Source organism: Microplitis demolitor, chromosome 9 (genome assembly GCF_026212275.2).
Source record: "Microplitis demolitor isolate Queensland-Clemson2020A chromosome 9, iyMicDemo2.1a, whole genome shotgun sequence".
Lineage (NCBI taxonomy): Eukaryota > Metazoa > Arthropoda > Insecta > Hymenoptera > Braconidae > Microplitis > Microplitis demolitor.
The window spans coordinates 14,232,533-14,257,054 of NC_068553.1; the positions used below are offsets into that span (position 1 = coordinate 14,232,533).

At 29.9% G+C, this 24,522-nt stretch overlaps 1 protein-coding gene across 2 annotated transcripts; it reads left to right on the forward strand.

The window, feature by feature from the left end:
* The first annotated feature begins 12,228 nt into the window (after nt 1-12,228).
* On the forward strand, nt 12,229-24,389 carry LOC103568604 (uncharacterized). 2 transcript variants are annotated; one of them, XM_008545534.1, is made up of 3 exons: nt 12,229-12,902; nt 23,408-23,567; nt 23,997-24,389. In XM_008545534.1, the coding sequence occupies exons 1-3, from the start codon at nt 12,393-12,395 to the stop codon at nt 24,179-24,181; spliced, it is 855 nt and encodes a 284-aa protein (XP_008543756.1). In that variant the 5' UTR covers nt 12,229-12,392; the 3' UTR covers nt 24,182-24,389. The 2 variants fall into 2 exon arrangements, with proteins under 2 accessions (XP_008543756.1, XP_008543757.1); XM_008545535.3 differs by having other exon boundaries at nt 23,986-24,115.
* The last annotated feature ends 133 nt before the right edge of the window (nt 24,390-24,522 follow it).

Sequence of the window (24,522 nt, forward strand, 5' to 3'; positions counted from 1 at the left end):
TAGGACACTTGGACGTATGCTGTTTAAGAGATAACGATTTGTCGATTGTACTGTGCAATACGTAATGTTTAACGACAGCCATTGGTCACGGATCGTGTGATACGAGTGTTTAATAAATTTTTTAAACAATTACTGAGTTATTATTGTCTTAATATTATTTTCTTACAAAACATAGGTTTTGAGCCAATAAATTCACAGATAATGTAAACTGATTCTTAAAAATTGATTCTACTAAAAAATGAATTAATTTTTATTAATCGACTAGAAAAAAAGGGAGAGGGGAATAATTATTTTGAAATAAAATATTTATTTTGTTTTATTTTTAAAATTATTGGACGCTAAGAAAGTTAAAATGAGACTGCAAGTTTCCCAGGTGAAAAAAATGACGTTTTATAATCTGAAATTGATAAATTTGGAGATCTAGATATTGATTCCAGTACTTTAGCTGTTTTAACTGTATGTGAATTATCAAGTGAAAATATTGATGATAACTCAGAATATGAGTTATTTGAATCGTCAAGACTTTATTCTGCAAAGTGCATAAATAATAATTTTTCGTCGATTATCAAAAACAAAAAAAAATTGCTTTATTTTTTCTTTATTCATAGCCATTTTGTTATTTTTGCATGTACATCAAAAATCCTAGTTCAACCGGTTGATAGGTCTATAGTGAATCTAAAAATTCAAAAATTTTCTGTTTCAGATTGTCAATTTTTTAAATTTTAACACCAAGCCCAGACCCATCTAATCGAGGCGTTGTATTTGAATGATGCTTTTGTATGTTAAAAGTATATAAAATAGGGGAAACCGGGGTGCTACGGCCCCCTGGGGCACGGCGGCCCCCTCAAAAATTTTATAAAAAAATTTTTTTTTTCATTTTGGGTCAAATTATGTTATCTCTGATGTTTTAAAGATATTTTAGGCTGATTGGCAATATCTGGGCATAATGGACCACCTAAAAAAAAAATTTGCTACAGAAAAATTATTTTTTTTTGTCTAAACTAAAATGAATTTGAACATTTTATTGATTAAAGCTCTTTGAAGCCAATAGATTATATTTGAAGTCCATGGGATTATAAAGATACGGAAATAGTATGTTTGCGCTTAAAATTTTTTTTCAATAAAAAAAAAAAAAAAAAAAAAAAAAAATTTTTTTTTTAAGCTTTTTTTTGAAGGGGGGCCGCCGTGTTCCAGAAAAATTTTTTTTTTTTTTTTAGTTTTGGTATAACCTTAATGGATTTGCTTATGAAAGGACCAAATTAGGTTGACCTATAGATTAAAAGCCATAAAAAATAATTACCAACTTAAGGTGGCCGTCATGCCCCGGTCTTCCCTATATAATAATTTTTTTTTTAATGCATTTCAATAGGGTATTTGCTACGCCTAACAAACCTCACACGAATATCTTCATTAATAATCTCATTAAAAATAGCTTTTTTCGCACCGTCAAAGTAGAATTCTGCTGGAAAAGTCACTTTTTTTAAGAAATCACAAGTGACACATTAACTGTCACGAAGAACGATGGCAACAAGTTGAAGCTCTGAAAGTATGTTTTCATAAATATAAATAATTACCTTCAACTATTTTATTGTTATAATTACCAAGTAATTAGATAATAATTATTCATTATTATCTAGAATCATGGGCATAGAAAATTAACTATTATTTTTCAAATTACACTGCAATTGTTGGACTAGTTAAAAATTATTATAGTTCATTTTAAAAGTTGTTAATAAAGAACCAGATAAAAAATAAATCAGTCTTGAATATCTGTACACTCCACGAATCATTTTAGATTTTATTAAATCATTGTTGAAGTTTTTTAAGGTTTTAAAAATTAATTTTAAAATTCCCATTATTTTTAAGTTGTCTATTTGTCTCTTTCATATAAATTTAATAGGACATACAAGATTACAGTAATTAACAATAATACAAATAATAATATTAATTTTGATTTAAGATAAATTTGAATACCAATCAATAAATAAAATGAAAATAAACAAAAACATGAACCCTAAAGTCTTAAGCATAAAATATCTTCAAGATAAGTATTAATAATGAATAAACAAAGTATATTTTAGTGTAGCTTATTAAAAGGCGTTTTATCTGTACGTAGCACAGGAACGTCAAACGGGTTCTACTTAGACTCGATGCATAAATAAGTAATAACTCGAACACAGTACATAGACAGAAAAGTACAGCTCCGAAGAGCGATGGAGATGCGAAGATATAAACTTATCTTAATGTCAATGCTCTGCTCTTACTCCAGGCATCTCTCGTTGCGTTCATTAAGGTCATTAACATTCAATCATCCTGGGACACTGTTACAAGTATTATAAACAACTATCTAACAGGAAATAATTATTATTTTCATTCATCCTTCTCTTCCCTCCTCTTCTCCCTCTAATCATTAAAAAAAAAAAAAATTAAAACAATATTTCATAATTATGAAAATCTTTATTTGAGGAAAAAATAAATTTAATCTTTAATCCTTCTATTCCTCTACATATAAAGACATCTCGTCTGACATTAATGAAACTGTATAATCATCACCATAATAAAATTCTGATCGTTAAATATCAATAATAAAATCGTAAACACACATATACATTTTAATCCGGAAGTAATTGGTGCTGAATCTCGCAGAAGCAGGTATCATTTTTCCAGCGATATAATATTTATTATTAAAATATCTTGAAGTATAAATGGACACTTTTAATGATACCCATACTCACTTCTTCTTCTTCTTCTTCATCAGAGCATCAGGATCGGGATCAGGATCAGCATCTGCATCAGCAGGTTTTAGCTTTATAAGTACACTCAAGCATGAACGCAGTCATTAATGTCTTTGAATCGAATGCCTGGTGATATGACCTCGACGCTCCAATTCAACGGTTAATTGGGCGACATTTCGCGGCACTTTTTACACACACACCACCTTAACATTAACATTTATAATTTTTTTATTTTTATTATTTTTATCTGAGACTGAGAAAAGACTCAAGATCCACCCAAGAGCATCTTTAACTTTTAAAACCGGCGGGTATAAATTATCTCGATTATCAAGTAGCTGAGTAGAGGAAGGAGAACAAGCTGATTCGACGGCTAATTACCAGTCTGCGTTAATTTCCACGTCTACTGAAACATTTATCCTTAACAATAATAAATTTAAATCTAAATATATGCATAAGGAAGATGGGGTAAAATGAGGTACCATTTTTAAGACCAATAAAAAATTGTTTTTTATTTTAAAATACTTTATTCGGATTTGTAAGAAATTATGAGGCAAGTTGATCAGTCAAAACCGTGCGATCAATTTTAAATTTTTAGTAAAAAAAATTTTTTTTTCGTGTTTTATTGTGTTAATTATTTATTGAAAGCTAGAATAAGCTGATTCTGAGGTAAAATGAGTCATGATTATAAGAAAAATAATTTTCTTACTGAAATTTTGAAATTTGCCGCACTGACTGAAATGATCAATTTGCCCCATAATTTTTATAATTATTTAAATATCGTAACTAAGTAATTTTCAACAAAGAAAATTATTGTATTTAAAAAATGGTGTCATCTTTAGCCCCGGGTTTTTCTATATATTTATACTGTGTTTTTTTGTCATTAAATAAAGTAATTATAAAATTAACACATTCGCAAGAAATGTCGAGAATTATTTAGTTATTTTGTTGTATTTATTTCGACTCGGTTATCCTTGTGCAGATATTTTTCATCTCGAGGGGGTTTGAGAGTGCCCGAGGAGGCGAGAACAGAGCAGCAATTTGCGTAATTGCGATCTCTCGGTGCTCAAAAGATCAGGCATCGGTTGGCTTGGTTCTTCGCCAGGATGGAATATGGACGAGTCTTAACTTTGTACTGCTCGAGGCACTACTTCTTATTCTTTATCTTGAGTGCCTTCTTCTTTGGCTCATTCTCTTGGCCTTCTTTCTCGTCTTTAAGCTTCTTCGAGAGTCCAGAGCTGAGTTTATAACTAATTTTTATACCAAATCCTTTTACCTACTACTAATACATCCACTCAATATAATAATAATAATATTAAGCAGCAACAACAACAACGAGTACTGCAGTTACTTAAAGTCTGGCGGCTCGTGCTACGTCAATTAGCCTACACAGCATCACATTGAACTAAGAAAAGAGAAAGAGAAAGAGAAAAAGAAAAGCAAGAGCAAAAGCAAGATCTTGACAGCGCCAGCTGTTTACTACCCTCGAGACCAAAGTGTAATCGGTGCCTTCGTCAGGTCGCGTGATTACATATTAAGTCTTGCCATCAGAATATCATACATTAAAAAGGATAAAAATTTTCAAGGTTCAATTTAATAGTTTTAAAAAGGAAAAATTATTTTCGTACAAAATATTATTTTTTACATATTTTAATATATTTAAATTCATTTATTATACATTTTAAAATATAATTAAACATAGGATAAGAAAGGGGGTAAAAAGGTCATCCAAAAATATTTAGTTTTATTAAATTTTTTTTTTCTCTCAAAAAAAAGAAAAAGTGTGGGGGGGGGGGGGTAATTAGGACACTGTAAATGAATAAGAAAGTCTGAAAAAATGAATTTTATTTTATTGTTTTATTTAAAGAGCTCAGCATATCGCTTTTTGAATTTTTTTCCGACCTTAAGATTATCCAGAGATAATTTTACAGAAAAAATTACTCTGCTTATACGAGTTACCTAAATATGATTATCTTTACTTAGATAGTAATTAGTAATTTTTAATTTTAAAAAATTGGAATTATTATTATACTGTTATGTATAGTATAAAGGTCGATAAAGTTTTTTTATTTTTTTTTCTTTCAAATTAATGCGATATTGTATTAAACTAGCAAAAATTTTAATTTTTACTAACAAGTACAAGATTTAAATTTATATTTCTTTTATTTAAGTCACTTCATTAGTAAAAATATAATTGATATTCAAATAATATCAGGACAATGATATTGTATCAGTAATAATAAAAAGTTGAAAAATTCAAACGTGCACAACTCAATTGCTTATTCTTGAAGTGATCAATAGATGGCGTCTCTATATGCAAAAAAATATTTAAAAAAAAAAGCAGCTAAATGTTTTCATAAATCGCCAGTGTTAAGTTTTTACTAATTGTAATTAAGCCAAAGGGATTTAGACAGTGATTTTCAATGAAGTTCTTCAATTTCAGAATTGGAGGGTAATGAAAAAAAAATACATCAATCGGTTGCGTACTTTATAGGTTATTATGTTTACTAACATCTGCAAATATCGGCGGACATTACAGGTTTTTAAAAAGATTTTTTTTTTTTTCAATTATTATTTTAAAAAAAAAAGTAACTTAAAATTGTGTTCATTTTATTCATTAATAAATTATCTTTCAAATGGTACGAATTTTTTTCTAGTTGATAATATTAGAATAAGAGTAAATACGATTTTTACGTGAGTGAATCAGCCGGGACCGAGTAAGCGTTAGCAGGACATGTCTCATTGCTTCGCAATTGAGTTGTGCAAAAATGAATATGTATTGTTTTTAATAGAACAATGTTTTAATTTTCTTTCAGCAAAAAGTCTGTTATTAGTTTATTATACTGGTCGGAATATTTAAGATGAGCATTTTGTGGCTTTAAGTCTGTCCATATACTTCCTGAAATAGATATTTATGTCACTTGGTCGCCAAGTGGTGGTGTACTGAGAGTCGCGATGTTGCGACATGAGCCTAAAGTTCGTGGCGCGCTTTTACGAAAATGAGTATATAAATTAATATTGAAATGAAAATAGATTTACCCATAGGACTTGGTGTTAAAAACACTGTTTGTTTTCCAGTACCAGTTTTAAGATAATTAATGTTAATACCTTTGACATTTATTTTTTTTTCCTAAAAAATAATTTTTGGTCAGTAATTTTAAAATAATTTAAAATATTGAGGAACTCAGGGCAAGAATAATTTATTCTCTAAATTTGAAACGATGACTATTCACTGTTTTACACCTACACGAAAAGAAAATTATAGAAACGGTTCCCATAATTCTGTAAAAATTGTTCCTATACCAATATAGGAACTATGACCATAAATTATGAAAACAGCTTTTATAATTATAGGAATGTTTCCCATAATTATAAGAATAGTTCCTAACTATGACATTATAAGAATGGCCCCTATGATTATAGAAATGGCTTCTATAATTTAGATGAATTGTTTTCCTATAATATTATGGGAATGATTCCCATAATGTATCGAAATGCACCCTATATTTTATGGGAACCATTCTCATAATGCTATTGGAATAGTTCCTATACTATTATAGGAACCATTTATATAACTTTGAAGAGAATTTACTAAGAAACAGTTTTTGACATAATATTAAGTTAACATAATATATTTTTGATAGAGAGTTAAGTAAACTCGAATAGTATTTAATTAATATACTTTTCAGTGTACGTACCTCAATTTTTGGATTAACTATTGATAAATTTTGTACACTTGTATGAAGTTTGTTTGAATTTTTCATTTGATACAAATTAATAAATTTGTTTAGATTAATTTTTTTAGACATTCTCAATAACATTTTTGCTTGTATTATCACTCTATCAGTGCTCTACTGTAAATGTCCGTCACGTAGAAGAAAATCAATATAAATAAACAATTTATTTCATCACAGTGGTTTATGATAAACAAACGATATCAAATCTATTGGTATTTAGGAGAACATTAATATAAAATTTATCAATCAACTATTATCATGAAGACGTTACAAAATTTCTATTAGTTTCGATTGGACATTGAACTGATAGTTCTTTATGATAATTAATGACAATAAAAAACTTATTGTGAAATATAAAAATTTGACTATTTTCTAATTCTTTCCTGTATTTTTTTTCTTTTTTCGAAAAAATCTCAAGGATAAAAAAAATATGAGAAATGTGAAATTCTTAAGATTTACCACAAGGTCGCCCGTACTTGACAAAAAACAAATCGGTATTTCATTTCAAAATATTGAAAAACGTTTATGTTAGTAATTTCAGAATATTTAAAAAAAAAATCAACCAAAAACCAAAAAAACTTACAACATTCACTTAATTACATCAGCAAAAAAATCTAAAACCATAAAAAAAAAATTTTGAAAAATTTAAAAGTATACACATATATCTCGTACGTTAATAATGATATGTTTAAAAAATTTAATTCACTGCTGTAAATTATCGAAAAATTAAAATAATCTTCGAGCTCAAAACACGGCTTAGTCAAAATTATATATATTTCGCTAAAAAAAAGTAATTTTTCTCCGAAGATATCTTCGGAGCAAATCAATCGATTTGCACATGCTTCGCGGCAATCAAAAGAACTTGTTGAGACTTAGGTTTGATCAAACTTAGAAACGAATTGATGAAGCAATTCACGAGTTATGCAACACAAACTTACAAAAAATTTTTTTTAGTGTTTAATTTTCGTAAAACTTGTAAACTACTCGACCGATCGATTCCAAAATGTAATCAGTTCAAAGTCTTGGTGAGCCGTTCTATTACTGCTAACTACGTTTAAATCGGTTGATTCGTCTCAAAGATATTGTCGGACATAAAAACCTTACATCTACTCTCAAAAACTGAATTAGTCAATATTCAGTATTTTGTAGTGAATTTTGCTAATTCACTTTTATAGAGTAGTGTTAAACAAAAATTCATAAAATTTTAATTGATAATCAAATATATAAAGTATATTGAAACTGTCATGCAACAGGATTTGTTGAAATAAACACCTGAAACCAATTAATAATAATAATAATAATTATATAATTTTAATAAATAATTTTTTTTTAATGTAAATAAAAAACTGGCTTTATATAGTAGCCTAATTAAAAATTAGATTAATTACTTAATTAATGAACACTCTTATCAAAAATTAAATATTTATATTAGTGTACATAAAAGTGAGAAATATCATGTATATATCTTGAGTTGTAATTTAAGATTAGAGCCTAATTAATTATAACTCTGAATATTATTATTAACAAACAAAAATAATTATTAAAAAATTAACTAACTTAACTTATAATGAAATAATTAATGTCGAGTTATTATAACCACAATAGGAAAGATCAATCCACAGAAATCTTAAATTAAATTCAGTTAAAAACATTCAGGTAAATAAAATCAAATGAATAATAAAAATATCACATGTATGAATGAAAATAAAAACTGAAATGTCAATTGCAATAAAAAAAAATAAGCTTATTGAGTGTGAAAAAAAATAACGAGGACAGTAGGGTGTAAAGAGTGTGAGTACACACACTGGTATCTTCTTATAGAGGTATCGAGCAGAATGTAGAGTGTAGATATAGAGTGCAAGGATGAAGTGAAGGATGATGGTGTTGTGGTGCAGCAACAGCAACAGCAGCAGCAACTGGTAGGTGAGCACGCCCAAGAAAAGAGATCGAGAGTAGGAGGCAAGTGGATAGGAATGTATACCGGGGTCTCGTACGAAGGAGGAGCTGTCGGCGGTGAAAAATCACCCCGCTACCACTACCGCGGTCAGAGCATCTGCTCTACATACCCGGGCTCTCAACCAGCACCTTCTTGCACCACATTCAACAAGTTGATGAATTTCCTGCAAAAAACATCTTTTTTTTTCATTCAATTATTCTGATTCTGTTATTTTTCGTAAAACTTTTTTTTTATTAACCAGATTTATTTTTACAATTTATTGTTCAGCTCAATAGATTGTAAGTACAAAATTTTTTTTTTTAAGCAACTTAATTGCATACGTAAATTTTTTTATTTAATTTTTCAATGACTAGATTTTTTTTTTAATTTTTATAAAGTTGAAATTAAAAAAAAAAATTTGTACAAAAAATATTCAAACTTTTAAATAAAATTGGGAATATCAAAATATCTAATAATTTTTTTATTAAATCCGCAAATACACAAGACAATTTTCGGTAAAAAATTCGTATGCAAAATTATAAAATTCTTAAAATAATAATTATAAAAAAAATTCTATTTAATGATTTTTTTTTTTTTTCAAAATGAATAAAAAAAAATTTTCTTATGACAAATTAGAAAAATTTTTTTTCTTTTTCTTTGCAATTTATGAAGATAAACATAAAGAGTAAAATAACGTTTGAGAACCTCGAGAAATCAGAGTGTGGTGAAGCGAAGCAAGATATATACGTATGGCTGGGCTACCGGTCGGTCGGGTCGGGTCGCTGTTCTCCTGAGTTTCATTTCTCCCTTTTATTCGTATCGCTTTTGTTGTTTTTCTGTCTTGCTCTTTGCGCCTCCTCGCCACCAGGCATTTGCGCTTATACACTTTTACCCTCTTACCTCTCATCCTCAACCTCATCCTCATTTTCATCCTTTGCCTTCTTATTTTATCCTCCAAGTGAAAGAGTTAAAAAAAAAACATGATAAATAAAAAATAAAAAAAAAATAATGCTCTCCATTCGTATCGCCCTTTTGCCCTTACACTCATATACATACTCGATTATTGTTTTATTACTTTTATAAGTCCCTCGTCAAACATTTCCTCTATCGGTTATTTTCCATTGTCATCTTTTACATTATACACAGCTGACAATTAATTTATTTTCATCACTAAAAATTTATTTAATTGTTCTAAAATACAATAGAACATTTAATTATTTAAAAACAATTTTTTCATTTTTTACAGAAGTTTGCCCACGATATTCGAATCGAATAATTCGACAATTCAAATAAATCAGAATTTTGTAATTATTACATTCACAAATTTCAAATTATTCAGAAATTTGTGAATGCATATAAATTTCAAATGATATATTTTGAATTCAAACCAATAAATTTTGAACCTGCATGCCATTAATTATAAAAAAATCTCTAAAGTACTTATTTAATTTTACAACTTTTGAATTGATAAATCATACTCTTAAATTTGAAATAGTGAAAATAGTGACTATTCACTGTTTACTAGTGAAAAGTATATCACTAATTCAAATAGTGGTATACTTTTTCCTGACAATAAGTGAATATTCACTGCCAAATAGTGATTGTCACGTGATTTTCACTGATTTGCTTTTTTTGATTTTAGAGACTATAATTCGTGAATTCATATAATAATATATAACAAAAACTGACAAAGTCAAAATTTTTGATTTATCAAAAAAATATAAGAATAGTTTTAATTTTTGAAATAATGTCGAAGCTGGAAATTAATTTAGAAATTTATGAATACAGTAAATTATTCAAAAATACAAATTCGTAAAATCGAATTATTTGCGCACTTCATTTTTTAGGCACATGCAATATAGACTTGGTTTAATTACTTATAGAGTTAACGATGGTTTTATAAATTTTTTTATCATTTTATTAATGATGTTTATCCACAAAGTACAAGAAATATATTAATGCAAGCCTTAATAATATGAATTAATATAAAGCGAAGGTTTTGAGAGCCTGAAGGAGTTGTGAATATATAACGAAACATTAAAAACAAATATATGCTCAATACAATTTATGTTATGACTTTAAATACTCTGAACAATTATATCATATTAATGTAATCAGATCCTAGCCTAATTATTATTCTTTAGTTTCCTTTCATAAAATGAATATTAAATTTTTATATTACTCGCGTAAAAAAACTCTATTGAAAAAAAGTTTAAAACGCACTGCATGACTGTTCTAAACTTCGAAACGTGACACAATGACGAACTTTTCTTAAAACTATTTTCAAATTTTTGAAAATACAAGAAAAAACCAATGGTTGGCTCAAGTCTATTGGTAGTATACCAAAATATTAGTAGTTCAACCCTAATCACTCCCACCCCTGAAAAGTCGCACCTTTCCTAATGGGGTCATATAGAACCCAATCAACTTTCAAAAGTTCTAAAATCGATTATATGCATTAGATTTAAAAAAATTCAGAGCCAATATTTAATATAAAGAAAATGGAACGCACGTGGTTTTGAAATATGAAATTTATTTGAAAATCTGTGAAAAACTTTGAAAGTAAAAATTGGAAATAACCAACTTTTCATTCAAAAATTCATAACTTTTAACTTGGATTATTTTTTACTATAACTTCGATTATTAAACTCTTAAGATTTGAGATAACTATATCGAGAAAAACAGTAGTCCATTCTAAGACAATCCGAAGAGTATAATTATTTTAATCGTCGTATTAAAGGATATCTCCCCGAAAATCACTGAATACTTTTGATTAATTTCTTACAAGAAGAACAGACGCTTCTTGTCTCGACGGTAATTATTTGAGTGTAAACTTGGCACCTAGGACTGACATTGTGTGACATCACAGGTCCTAATTCAAGCATCGTCTCGTTCAAATTTACTCTGATTGATTCTACGAGTTTTCAGACCTCTGGTGAGTGATTAGGGTTAATACTATCAAAAACAATCATGAAAAACTAGAAAAACCTTCAGAAATAATTCAAAATCAGATTTTTCTGAACGTATGATGTGTGAAAGTAATGATAGTGTTGAGCGAATAGGGTGTCAAAAAAACTTTACAGAAGAGTCAAAAAACATTCATTAATAATTTTAAGTCAACTGTATAGTATTCTTTTCCATATATTTTGAAAAAATTTAAAATAGTTTTTAAAAACGTGCGTCGTTGTGTCTCATTTTGAAGTATAATTTTTTTCGAAATTTGTTTTCTAACTAATATATATATATATATAAAGTTTAAAATATTATTTGAATCAATGTAATGTCAAATATATTACTTTTTAAACGAAGTAATAGTTGTCGAGTTTCGAATTTATACTGCTACATTTGGTACTTATGGAAGATAATAAAGTAATCTTACCTGGATTTTCATGACGTCAGGTACTTTGGAGACGTCAAAGAACATCTTTGTAGGGCCTAAATTCTAAGTGGCCATGGTTGCAAATCCTGCAGGACAATACGTTTGCTTTCAAGTAAGAATGTATATTTTAAAATATACAACTATATTTTAAGTAAAAGAAGGGGAAGTTGTTAAACCCCAGTCTGGAATAATTTTAAGAGAACAAGTTAGTTTTCGGTAAATCACTGTAGAGAACGGATACGCATCTGTAAGTGCATTTTCCTCAATAAATTCATATTTTTCTTTAAATCATCGTAGCCAATTTTTAACATTATAAAAAAAAAAATTATTGATATCAGTGATAAAAATTTATTTTCATGATCTTGCGCACTAGAAACAAATTTTCAAATAATCAATACCCCTAGTGCGAGCTTTTAGTAGTGACTAACATTGCCACTCGCCAGTCCACTCGCGTCATGAGTGATTTTTAAAAAGTCAAATTAATCAATTCAAGTAAATAGTGAATTGTAAACAAACAATACCATGTAACGTGAATATTTTTGAAAAAAATTAAAATTAAGAAATAAAATTAATTATCCTTAAAAAAAAAATAATAATAATAATTTAAAATGGATGGTCGACTATCATTAGGAATAAATGTTAGTATCATTACTATTTTAATAATATTTGCTGTAATACTTGTTCTTCCTTTACGAATGCTACTTGACACAAATTACGAGGATACACATGCCAATACTTTGAATAATAATACTGACAATGATAGTAATGGCATTAATGATACAAATGAATACCTGAAACCAGAAGAAAAAATAATTGACTACGCAAAACTTAAATTGTGTCCTTATAATTATGAATTTATCGTTGATTCTATTTTTACTAACAATTATGATCAAAATTGTACGTACAAAAATGTGGAACCTGTAAGGAATAAAGCGACTAAAATAAATAAGACTGAAAAAGAAAATACGTCAAGCGCAACAAATTTATCTAGCCCAAGTTTTCGAATTATACGTCCCAAATCAGTACCTGTCACAGATTATATTCTTATGATAATGCTTGTCTTTTCTATCATTGGTGCCTTTGCAGAATATTTATGCATACGTTTCATGAATACTCAGGTATGCAATTTAATTTTTTTATATTTTTTTTTGTTGTTGTAGATTTTTCGTTTTGAAGATATCTTTCCATTGAAAATTAATTTATGTTGAGTAAACATTTAATTGACTGGATTATAAAATTATATTGTGAAATATTCTGAGTAGAAACCAATTTATGAGAGTAACGTTTTTGGAAATGCAAAGTTTTTTTATTTTTAGTAATAAAACCCGTTTATAAGTTTTACTGAAAACTACCCGCATGAAAAATTATATACCTGAGAAAAATAGTATATATATGCTATTCTGCCGGTATATATACCTGGGTATACATTTTTCGTATGGATATTGATTTAAAAATTTAAATAACAACTCTAAAATTTTCTAAACAATTGTAATGATTCCCAATTTTTCATTTATTCCAAAATATCTGACCAATGTGAAAATGATTATATCCAATAGTAAAATATACTTTCAAGTAAAATATATTAATTTGAAATATTTTTACCAAAAATCATAATTCTATCGAGGGGCTCGTTGGCCGCGAGTGCTTAGTTGCAGGAAAATTAAAAAAAAAGGGAAATATAGAAATTGCGAACATAAAGAGAAAAATTTGCTAAATAGGAGAACGGAGAGAGAGAGTAGTTGAGGTAAAAGACGGCAATGCTATATCTTGAAGAAAACAATTCTCGATTAAAAACTTCGATTGAAACCGATCGGTTCCGATTGAAAATTAATTATGGATATTAGTTTCCGATTAAAACTGATTGAATCCAATAGAAAAATTTCAATCGGATTCAGTTAAAAAATAGTATTAATGTTTAATGATTGATCGGATCCAATTAGATTCAATTGAAATTTTCAATTAGGGAATCACTATGTCACTTAATATTAATAATTAAAAACTTTTTTGAATGTAATTTTATTCTAGTAAAATAAGACCAAAACGTAACGGCAGTAAATTAAATACTATATCAATTTTTAAATCGTATAGTGTCAGTTACCAATCAATTATCATATGATAAGTAGAGAAATAATGAATTGAATAATTTTTGTTCGCAACTTTTTCCAATATATTGTATAACTAGTATAATTTGTATATCTTCCTGACACAAGAATATATATTCTTTTATGCATTGTCTACTATATATAATTTACCAGTGAGGTGAGGAGACACGTGTTGAAAAAAATTAATTTTATTTACTTAACTAATTATCTAAGTTCTTTTATTTTTTAAATTAATAATGAAAATTTTATCAATGAATTTTAGTTTCAGTGGCTGTAAAAATAATTAACATTTTTCATGCATGAAAGTAATTAGTATCCTAATGATAATTTTATAAATTATTCAATCATTGCATAGTTCTAAAAGTACCGAGTTTTAATAATAAAATCTAAACTAAAGTAGATTATAAGGGGTTAATAAAATAAATTATAGATAGTTTCGAGAAAGAGTAAAGGGGGCAACTAGAGTTGACATTTATAGCTCAATGAGATTCAACCATAGGAAAATAAAATTACCATTCCAATTAAACTATAATGGTTCTTATGAAATAAATTTGTTATTGTCCTCCGTCTATTATCATAACTTCTGGTAAAAATTATTTGTCTTAATATTTGTCTTGTTAACATGAAAGTCTCAACAGCTTATCTCCACATTAACCGATTTAGAAAAATTCTTCCGGCATTCTATTTTTAAATAAAGTCACTCTAGGTAATACACAATTATCGGATTTTAATTAAATACTTTTTATGTCTATACAAACTTCTGAAATAAAATTAATCGACATTACTATTTTATTTTAAAATATTTTTTATACTAATTATTTTTAAATCTTATACTGGAAATAGTACTAATTTTTTTTTTGTCACGATTGGAGATCGTGATGGGCGTAGGTACGATATTCGTATAAAGTATAGTGAATAAAAAGGTACTTACATTGATCAAGGACCGATCCTATGACCTGGGCTCACGTGACCAAATGCTCAGTTTATTCTATTTTATATTTAATTCGCGCCCACACAATATTGTTGAAGACAATATTGATAAAACCCAAAACGATTTCCAATTTATTATGTGACTGATCTAATTTCACAATCAAACGTCGAGCGGTAAACGTAAGATTGTGTACCCCCTACTGTGAACTATCGGTCTGAGCGGCTAGACAGGTAGTAAAATAAGGGATAAAGGAAGGTGGGTTGCCGAAAAGCCTCGTGAAGCTATTATCTCGTTGTTAAAGTAAAATTGTCTGATAAATAATGTTTTTCAAATGTTTTATGTTAACGAGTATTTATTTATTAAATGACTCAATATTCTCAAAATACAAAAGGGGTTACAAATGGCAATATTAAGAATAGTAAATATAAAAGCAAATGTTTCATGCATATGGGTTACAATTATTTCAGAGTATATAAAAATAAAAATACCAAACAATGGTTACAATATTCAAAAACTTACCCTAAACAGGTTTTGGTGAGGTGTCAAGACTGTCAGCAGTTACACAGGACACTTATTCACGACGCGTTCTCGCGGTCAATTAATGTGATTTTAAATTTATCGAATTATTTATTTATTTAGTCTACCTTGTTGTAGAAGCTTCAATGGTTATGGGTTTTTAAATCTCTGTAGGTTAAATTAAAATGAAAGTCTTCGCGCTTTTCGCGGTAAAATAATTTCAATGTATTCAAATTCTTCGCGTCTTCGCGGTAATATAAATTTATAAAATCTTCGCGTATTGTTCGCGGAAAAAAAAAATATTTCTAAATATTATTCAAAATCTTCGCCTTTTCGCGGTAAAATATTCTTTAAAATCTTCGCATTTATCGCGGTAAAATATTCTTTAAAATCTTCGCATTTATCGCGGTAAAATATTCTTTGATTCTCCACGTTTCTTGTGGTATATTTCAATATAAAAATAATAAAATGAATGAAATTAAATGGTTTATGATAAGATGAAGATAATCAATGCTGTACCGGTGCTAAACGGTTGATATTAGTTCACGACTTACAACGATCAAGGACCAATCGTACGATCTGGGCTCACGTGATCGGATGCTATACGCTAATATCGCGTTGATTATGCTTCTGAAGCTAGTAGAAAATAATATACCGATTATACGAGTGCTTACGACGATCAAGGACCGATCCAATGATCTGGGCTCACGTGACCGAATGCTCAATCGGGATATCAATCCTCTAGCCACGAACACCGTCAAGTGTCCGGAGTTCGGTAAGGTTCAGAGTTTGATGCCCAAAAGAACTAATGAGCTAAAGTCCATGGTCTTTTTATATGATCCTCGCATATGAAAAGTGGTGGTAACCAGTTTCCCATACGAGAGGACTCGGACTCGCCCGAAAGTTCTAGGCCCATGCACACGTGTGATCCCTGGGAAACAGATTTTGACTATTAAAGTAGGCTGATGACCTGGCGCCACTCTGTCGCTGAGCATGCTCGTGTAGGAAACCATAAATTTGGAGATTTCCATTAGCTTTCTCTAATTTCCAAGAATCACATGCAGGTGCGCATGAGTTGGGTGGTTTATAGGTTTAAGATGAAAAATCAAAGAAGACTACCGCTTCTATGCTTAGATTAGTTAAATGGGAACGGATACATAAATTTTAAAAGTACGTTAAGTAAAAATGATGAAATTTCCAGAAAGAGAAATATATAATACGCGTGGTCCATTAGTACAATACGACTTAATTGTAAAGCGTTGACAACGCTCAGGTAGGTATATTTGTCCGGTACGACTTCTGGCGTCAGTAAGTTGGCGTTATACATAAAAAGGTTTACATACAGGAGGTTTTAGTGTGTACTTATTTTGGAAGAGAGAGAAAAAAAATTAAAAATTTTTGAATGTAGCAGCCGTGACACCTCCCCACCTAAAAATAATCATCGTCCCGATGATTTACAATTTATGCAATTATTTGCTTAAATAGTGACTTAAATCAAGCTTAATTCAAAAATTTTTTTTTTTTGTTATTTTACGTTCGTATTTATGAAAAGGTCTGGATAAGAGGATAGTAAAGAACATCGCTTAAAATTTACTCATCTCAAATTGTCGTGATGTCTCTTCACAATAATTTTGGTATGGTGGATTCTCAAATGTTGCAACTATTATGCATCGTAATTCGTTGATGTACTCGTACTCAAGATGATTGGTAACGTTATTATGTTGGTGAACAGACGTCGGTGGTTGAAGAACTTTATTGATGATTCCATTTTGTACGTCACAAATTGTGTTGTTCTGAGTCTCCAAATGAAGTCTTCAGTGAAAGATCGTGGACATCTGGTAAATTGGTAGTACAGTTTGATGGTTATTATTCTATGCAACAATCAACGTTCTCGATGCTCGTACTGTTTCTGATTCGTTTTGGTTTTTGTAGATAGATGATTTATCGCTGATGTTATTCATCATTTTCATGTAGATGGTCTTCAAATAGTGGTTTTATTTAGTTTCTAGAGACGACTAAATTGATGTTAGTATATATTTTCTTCTATTTCAAATTTTCTTTATAAGTGTTTTTTTTTTTTGTTTTTTTTTCTTATGTACCTTGGAGGAGATAGGATGGTGTGTAGGTAGATAAGGTAGGTAAAAATTTCTAGGGGTCAACGAACTTAGGTGTTAAATTTACCTGTACTCTAGTATTCTTGTTTAATTCTTAAGACTGAAATTTTTATCGAGATAATTGCAAAACTTGTAAGTCATCACAAATATTATTTCGATGAGTTATTTTGAATAAACAGTTTCAATTTTTTTTTTTTTTTTTTTTTTTCCTAATTCACTCAAAAACAAAATATATGTTGGAGCAAAACAAAATTTGTATCTTCTCTTTTTCCTCTTAAAGGTAATTTTGTGTTCCTCCAACATATTTAATAATTTACTAGTATTTCTGAGGGTTAATAACAAAAATAAAAGGATAAAAACAAGGAAAAGTTGATGAATGAAAATTTTAACGAAACGTTTGCGTTTACAATTTTTAACACTCAGAAATCTAGTATCTCAAGCTAGACATTGTATTATCGGACTATTACGTAGTTCCATGAATGGTATATCGTGGTTTTTAATTTTATAATCTCCTGAGTTCGATGATGGATAATTATATAAAGCTAATAGATTTATTGTTCCTTGTAGATGGAGTATGTTGAGTAAGATGAGCGTAAGTAGTTGATAGTTACGTCCAACATTGTTGTGTAGATTCCCAGCTTGGATATTTGAGTTTAAGGATCCTGTCTCTTGGTTTGAAGATGGTATGATAGGAAGAATGGAAGATGCCTTCCGGTTATCCCATGACGATTTTAAAACAGTAGACAAGCCGAGGGCCTCCTCATCTGAGGTAAACATCTCTTTTGGTGGTAAACTCACTGCAGGTAGTGGTCTGGCTTCTAAAGGTAATGAATCGGTCTTCGAAAGTAAAATTTTTCCCTCAGTAAGTGACGATATGTTATGGGGTGGTTCTGGACTTTGTATAATGGTCTTGAGGTGTAAACAATACGATGGCTTCTTTTTAGCATTAAGTAGAGAAGGCAATATGGTGCCCGGTTGTAATTTAAACATTGAAAGATTTACAATGATCTTGAAATCAAAATCACGAGAATGGTATTGTAGATTGAGGTATCGTTCAAGTGTACGATAAAGTTTTGCAAAATCTTGAACAGGATAATTGTCAAATTTTTGGTTTTCTTTAAACAGCTTAAATGAGTGTATCGTTGGGTGTTTCTTCTCCGTAATTGATTTTATCAATTTGTAATTGAAGTCTTCCTTTATCGATTGAGGTTGTAACATATTAGATATTGTTCTTGGCTTACTTGTGGTTTGGACAATTAAAATATTTAAATTAAGAGCTACGTTGAATTCATCCTTGTTGGTATAGAGTACTGAACTAGTAGGTGTGTTTATTTGAGCTTCCTTGAGTTGTTTCCTTGACTCAGGTAGAGGTTGACTTAATGGTACATTATCTTCTTTTAGTCTAACCGAAGGTTGTAATGCAGATATTTTTACAGTACTCCTAACGGCGGGGTTCTTAGTGTTAACCCGTGGCTGGTGTAATACTTGAATGTTGGTTCCTTTAAGGTTTATTTCTTTGTCTCTCGGTATTGAGTGTGAAGCGACTGATAATATCTTAGCTTCTAATTCGTTATGTAGTGTAGAGTAGGTTTTCGTATTTTCTGTGTTGATATCTTTGTTTGTTTTATGATGTGTGTCGTTTGTTAAAAAGTTAGTTTCATGCAAACCCGTAATTTGACTGGCTGGATTTTGAACTTCTGAATTAGTATTTGAAAATTCGTTTCGATTGTCAGTATTTTGGGTTGTTAGTTCGATAGGTTTTTCCGAATTATCATGGAAATTTTCAAAGTCAAACGATTGTGAACCAATAGTTAATTTGTAGTCTTTAAAAGAAATTTTCGCGATTTTATTTTGGAAGAAATCCATTCCGATGACTCCGTCAGTTGTTATACGCAATTTATCGTTGTTGAGGACTTGAAATTGTTCACGATTTGAAAAGAGAGAGATATTCGTAGATCCTTCAGTAATTAATTTATTAAATGTTATTTCAGTTAGTATTATAGCTTCATGCGCAGCTATTATGCAATTAGATTTTAGTGCCGATCGTTTTATTAAATTTACATCAGTACCGGTATCGATAATGAACCGAGCACTGCCGTTCTTAAATTCGGGTGCATGAAAAGTAACGATAGGATGGTTTCCTTGAACTGTAGTGAGTCGTGAAAATTTTTCAATACGAGGGTACGACTTTTGATTATCCGTATAACTTGAAGTTACATTAGGCTGGATGTTATCCTGAAACTCATAATAATCTCTTTCATTAGTAAAAGTAGAGTATAAATCATAATTTGAATCAGGTAGATCGTCATGGATGTAAATATTATGATAGAAGTTAGAAAAATGTGGTGGAAAGTATCCCGGAGGATAATAGAAATAAGGCATTGGTTGTGGAGGATACTGTGGATAATACCTTCCCGGAGAACTGTTCCTACCATAATCGTGTCTGTTATAATTATTTCTATCATAGTTATTTTTATAATAATTATTTCTGTCATAATAGCTTTTATCGTAATTATTTTTATCATGATTGTTTTTATTATAATGGTTTGATCTATCACGATATCTATAGTAATCTCCATTAGGATTAAATTTATTTCTGTCATTAAAAATTGGTTGCGACATTGAGTCCCTGTTGATCTTAAAAGGTACTGTCCTTCTTTGCTCCTCATATTGAGAGCTAAAAATACGAGATGTGCGAGCAGGTATGCTCTGTTCTTTTCCTTCGGCTTGAGTGAGCCTCAGGTAGTTAAAATTTCGAGCAGTACTGCATTTTAAATCTTCTTCTATTCGTAACGCTATCCTATACGCGTCTTCTAATGTTTGAGGGTCTTCAACAGAAACCCCGTAGATTAACTTGTTCGGTAGCCCGCGTTTGAATGACTCTAGAGCTAACCCGTTTAATAATTTTTTCATACCGGTAACTTCGGCAGGATCATTGAAATAATCCTCTAAAATTGATGAGGCGTTTGCTACAAGAACTTTAATTCTATTATAATAACTAAGAACTGATTCTCCCTGACGTAATCTAACAGATTGTATGTCAGCGCAATATTGTGGATATGATTTCTGACAAGAAAAATATTCTGTTAAAATGGTTTTTAATTCTTCAAAAGTATTTATAATTTTATCTGATACAGCATCACGTGCTAAATTTTTAAGTTTAGAGATGACCTTTTTAAGGAAAGAGGCTGAAAGCTCTGCAGGTATGACGTCTAGACCGTTTTGGACGTCTTCTAAAAATGATTTTAGTGGCATATTTTTGCCATCGAAGGGAGGTACCTGAAGCAATGCCCGATGTAGCAGCATTGTTTCTCCCATAGTAATTAAAATTGCATCAGTTATATTCTGATGAATGGTGAGGTTACGGATTTCCTCAGCCATTTCAAATGATCTTTATTTTTTTCTTTTCTCTTTTTTTTTCTAAAACAATTTATGTCAAATTCATATTTGAAAGAATTTGATTTGTTGATTTATTTTTATTTATTTATTTATAATTTTTTTTTCAAATTGTAGTGATTTGATCTTTATTAAAATATAAGACAATTTAAGTCTTCTATAAAATTTCGAAGTTATAATTGTATAAATCGTTTTCAAAGATAATTATCTTGTATGAAAGTTAAAATTTTCCCTTTTTTTTTTTATTATTATTCTTTTCAAATATAAGACAATTTTGAATTTAACAATAAAATGATCAGCGGCATCCCACTTCTGACACCAAAATTGTCACGATTGGAGATCGTGATGGGCGTAGGTACGATATTCGTATAAAGTATAGTGAATAAAAAGGTACTTACATTGATCAAGGACCGATCCTATGACCTGGGCTCACGTGACCAAATGCTCAGTTTATTCTATTTTATATTTAATTCGCGCCCACACAATATTGTTGAAGACAATATTGATAAAACCCAAAACGATTTCCAATTTATTATGTGACTGATCTAATTTCACAATCAAACGTCGAGCGGTAAACGTAAGATTGTGTACCCCCTACTGTGAACTATCGGTCTGAGCGGCTAGACAGGTAGTAAAATAAGGGATAAAGGAAGGTGGGTTGCCGAAAAGCCTCGTGAAGCTATTATCTCGTTGTTAAAGTAAAATTGTCTGATAAATAATGTTTTTCAAATGTTTTATGTTAACGAGTATTTATTTATTAAATGACTCAATATTCTCAAAATACAAAAGGGGTTACAAATGGCAATATTAAGAATAGTAAATATAAAAGCAAATGTTTCATGCATATGGGTTACAATTATTTCAGAGTATATAAAAATAAAAATACCAAACAATGGTTACAATATTCAAAAACTTACCCTAAACAGGTTTTGGTGAGGTGTCAAGACTGTCAGCAGTTACACAGGACACTTATTCACGACGCGTTCTCGCGGTCAATTAATGTGATTTTAAATTTATCGAATTATTTATTTATTTAGTCTACCTTGTTGTAGAAGCTTCAATGGTTATGGGTTTTTAAATCTCTGTAGGTTAAATTAAAATGAAAGTCTTCGCGCTTTTCGCGGTAAAATAATTTCAATGTATTCAAATTCTTCGCGTCTTCGCGGTAATATAAATTTATAAAATCTTCGCGTATTGTTCGCGGAAAAAAAAAATATTTCTAAATATTATTCAAAATCTTCGCCTTTTCGCGGTAAAATATTCTTTAAAATCTTCGCATTTATCGCGGTAAAATATTCTTTAAAATCTTCGCATTTATCGCGGTAAAATATTCTTTGATTCTCCACGTTTCTTGTGGTATATTTCAATATAAAAATAATAAAATGAATGAAATTAAATGGTTTATAATAAGATGAAGATAATCAATGCTGTACCGGTGCTAAACGGTTGATATTAGTTCACGACTTACAACGATCAAGGACCAATCGTACGATCTGGGCTCACGTGATCGGATGCTATACGCTAATATCGCGTTGATTATGCTTCTGAAGCTAGTAGAAAATAATATACCGATTATACGAGTGCTTACGACGATCAAGGACCGATCCAATGATCTGGGCTCACGTGACCGAATGCTCAATCGGGATATCAATCCTCTAGCCACGAACACCGTCAAGTGTCCGGAGTTCGGTAAGGTTCAGAGTTTGATGCCCAAAAGAACTAATGAGCTAAAGTCCATGGTCTTTTTATATGATCCTCGCATATGAAAAGTGGTGGTAACCAGTTTCCCATACGAGAGGACTCGGACTCGCCCGAAAGTTCTAGGCCCATGCACACGTGTGATCCCTGGGAAACAGATTTTGACTATTAAAGTAGGCTGATGACCTGGCGCCACTCTGTCGCTGAGCATGCTCGTGTAGGAAACCATAAATTTGGAGATTTCCATTAGCTTTCTCTAATTTCCAAGAATCACATGCAGGTGCGCATGAGTTGGGTGGTTTATAGGTTTAAGATGAAAAATCAAAGAAGACTACCGCTTCTATGCTTAGATTAGTTAAATGGGAACGGATACATAAATTTTAAAAGTACGTTAAGTAAAAATGATGAAATTTCCAGAAAGAGAAATATATAATACGCGTGGTCCATTAGTACAATACGACTTAATTGTAAAGCGTTGACAACGCTCAGGTAGGTATATTTGTCCGGTACGACTTCTGGCGTCAGTAAGTTGGCGTTATACATAAAAAGGTTTACATACAGGAGGTTTTAGTGTGTACTTATTTTGGAAGAGAGAGAAAAAAAATTAAAAATTTTTGAATGTAGCAGCCGTGACATTTTTAATTAATCACTCCACAAATTTTAATAGTAACCAGTCAATTAAATATTGAATTATGAATTAAATAAAAAATAAATTCTATAAAAAAAAATTGTCATGAAAATGATAAACTAATTTTTGAATTAAATTTTAATGGAAAGATGTTCTATTTTTTTGTAAAATAAAATTATACTTGTTTCTCTATTTCGAAGCAAGGGCAGTATGTTAATCGTCATTCCTGAAAATTCAGAATCCACCATCAAGTATTGAAAGTACATGGATACCTAGGAGACAGTCAATTGTAGATTTGATGTTACCTAGAAAACATGTTAGCCGTGAGCAATTTTTGAAAACACAAATGTCATTGGATGTACCAATGGGATTACAGCGTTCAACAGTACGAGTTTCCGGTAATACGATTCAACAGTTTTATTAATTTTTCAAATTAATTATTCAATTATTTATTCATGTACAACCCGACCTCGTTATAAGATTCTTTCCTTCAATTTGTTAAAAAATTTCTAAAACGCTTTCTCTACTAATATACATATTGCGTTCAGTCCGTTATAAAACTAACTTAAAGTACGGACAAAATATAGCAAATCTCTCTCTTCTTTTACGTAATAAAACATCGATAATCTTATAGCGAGGTTCGGACGCATAACGTTGTCAAGAATGGTAGTTGGGGAACCCGAATACCACAAATTTTTCCACTCAAGTCACAACTTAGTCTTATATATAATAAGATTGGGCTGAATTTATATATTAATCTATTACTTATTAATATAAAAATCAAAAGATAAAGACATCAAAAGAAAACTTTAAAAGTTGCGTTCCAGGGACGAGTACACCGCCGTTGATTCGACGCTCATCATTTCCAGTAGCTTTTGTTACTAAAGACTATGGATTGTGTGACTCCGCAACACCGCCGAGGTCACCTAGACGCCCATCAACATCCAACAACATTTATGACAATGAATTTCTTATTGGTTACCATCGATCGCGACTCATCAGGCGTCACTGATCATCCTCTTAAGAATAATAATTAATATCAATTCTGCTCACTAAAATTTTTAGAACCACAAAACCCGTTTTCCAATGTGATTTCTTCTATGTGATATTCAAATTCAAGAGCTTATATATCAAACCATGTCTTCGAATTTAATGTTCAAATTTTCTATACAGTCTACTGCACACTAATAACATTTTGCAACGAGCTTCTTATTGAAGATTCAAATAAATATATAAACATATTAATTGTTGTTCAAGTATAAATTATATCCAGTGTTTCATCAATGGATTCAATAAAAAATTATTCATTTATATAGTATTTTTTAAGCCATCATTTCATTACAGGAATAATTA

What these genes read in the sequence shown, in the direction of transcription:
- LOC103568604 (XM_008545534.1), top strand. Translation starts at nt 12,393, where the DNA reads ATGGATGGTCGACTATCATTAGGAATAAATGTTAGTATCATTACTATT. An exon ending in TACGTTTCATGAATACTCAG is followed by an intron (nt 12,903 to 23,407) that starts GTATGCAATTTA and finishes CTGAAAATTCAG; the next exon opens with AATCCACCATCAAGTATTGA. An exon ending in TTCAACAGTACGAGTTTCCG is followed by an intron (nt 23,568 to 23,996) that starts GTAATACGATTC and finishes GTTGCGTTCCAG; the next exon opens with GGACGAGTACACCGCCGTTG.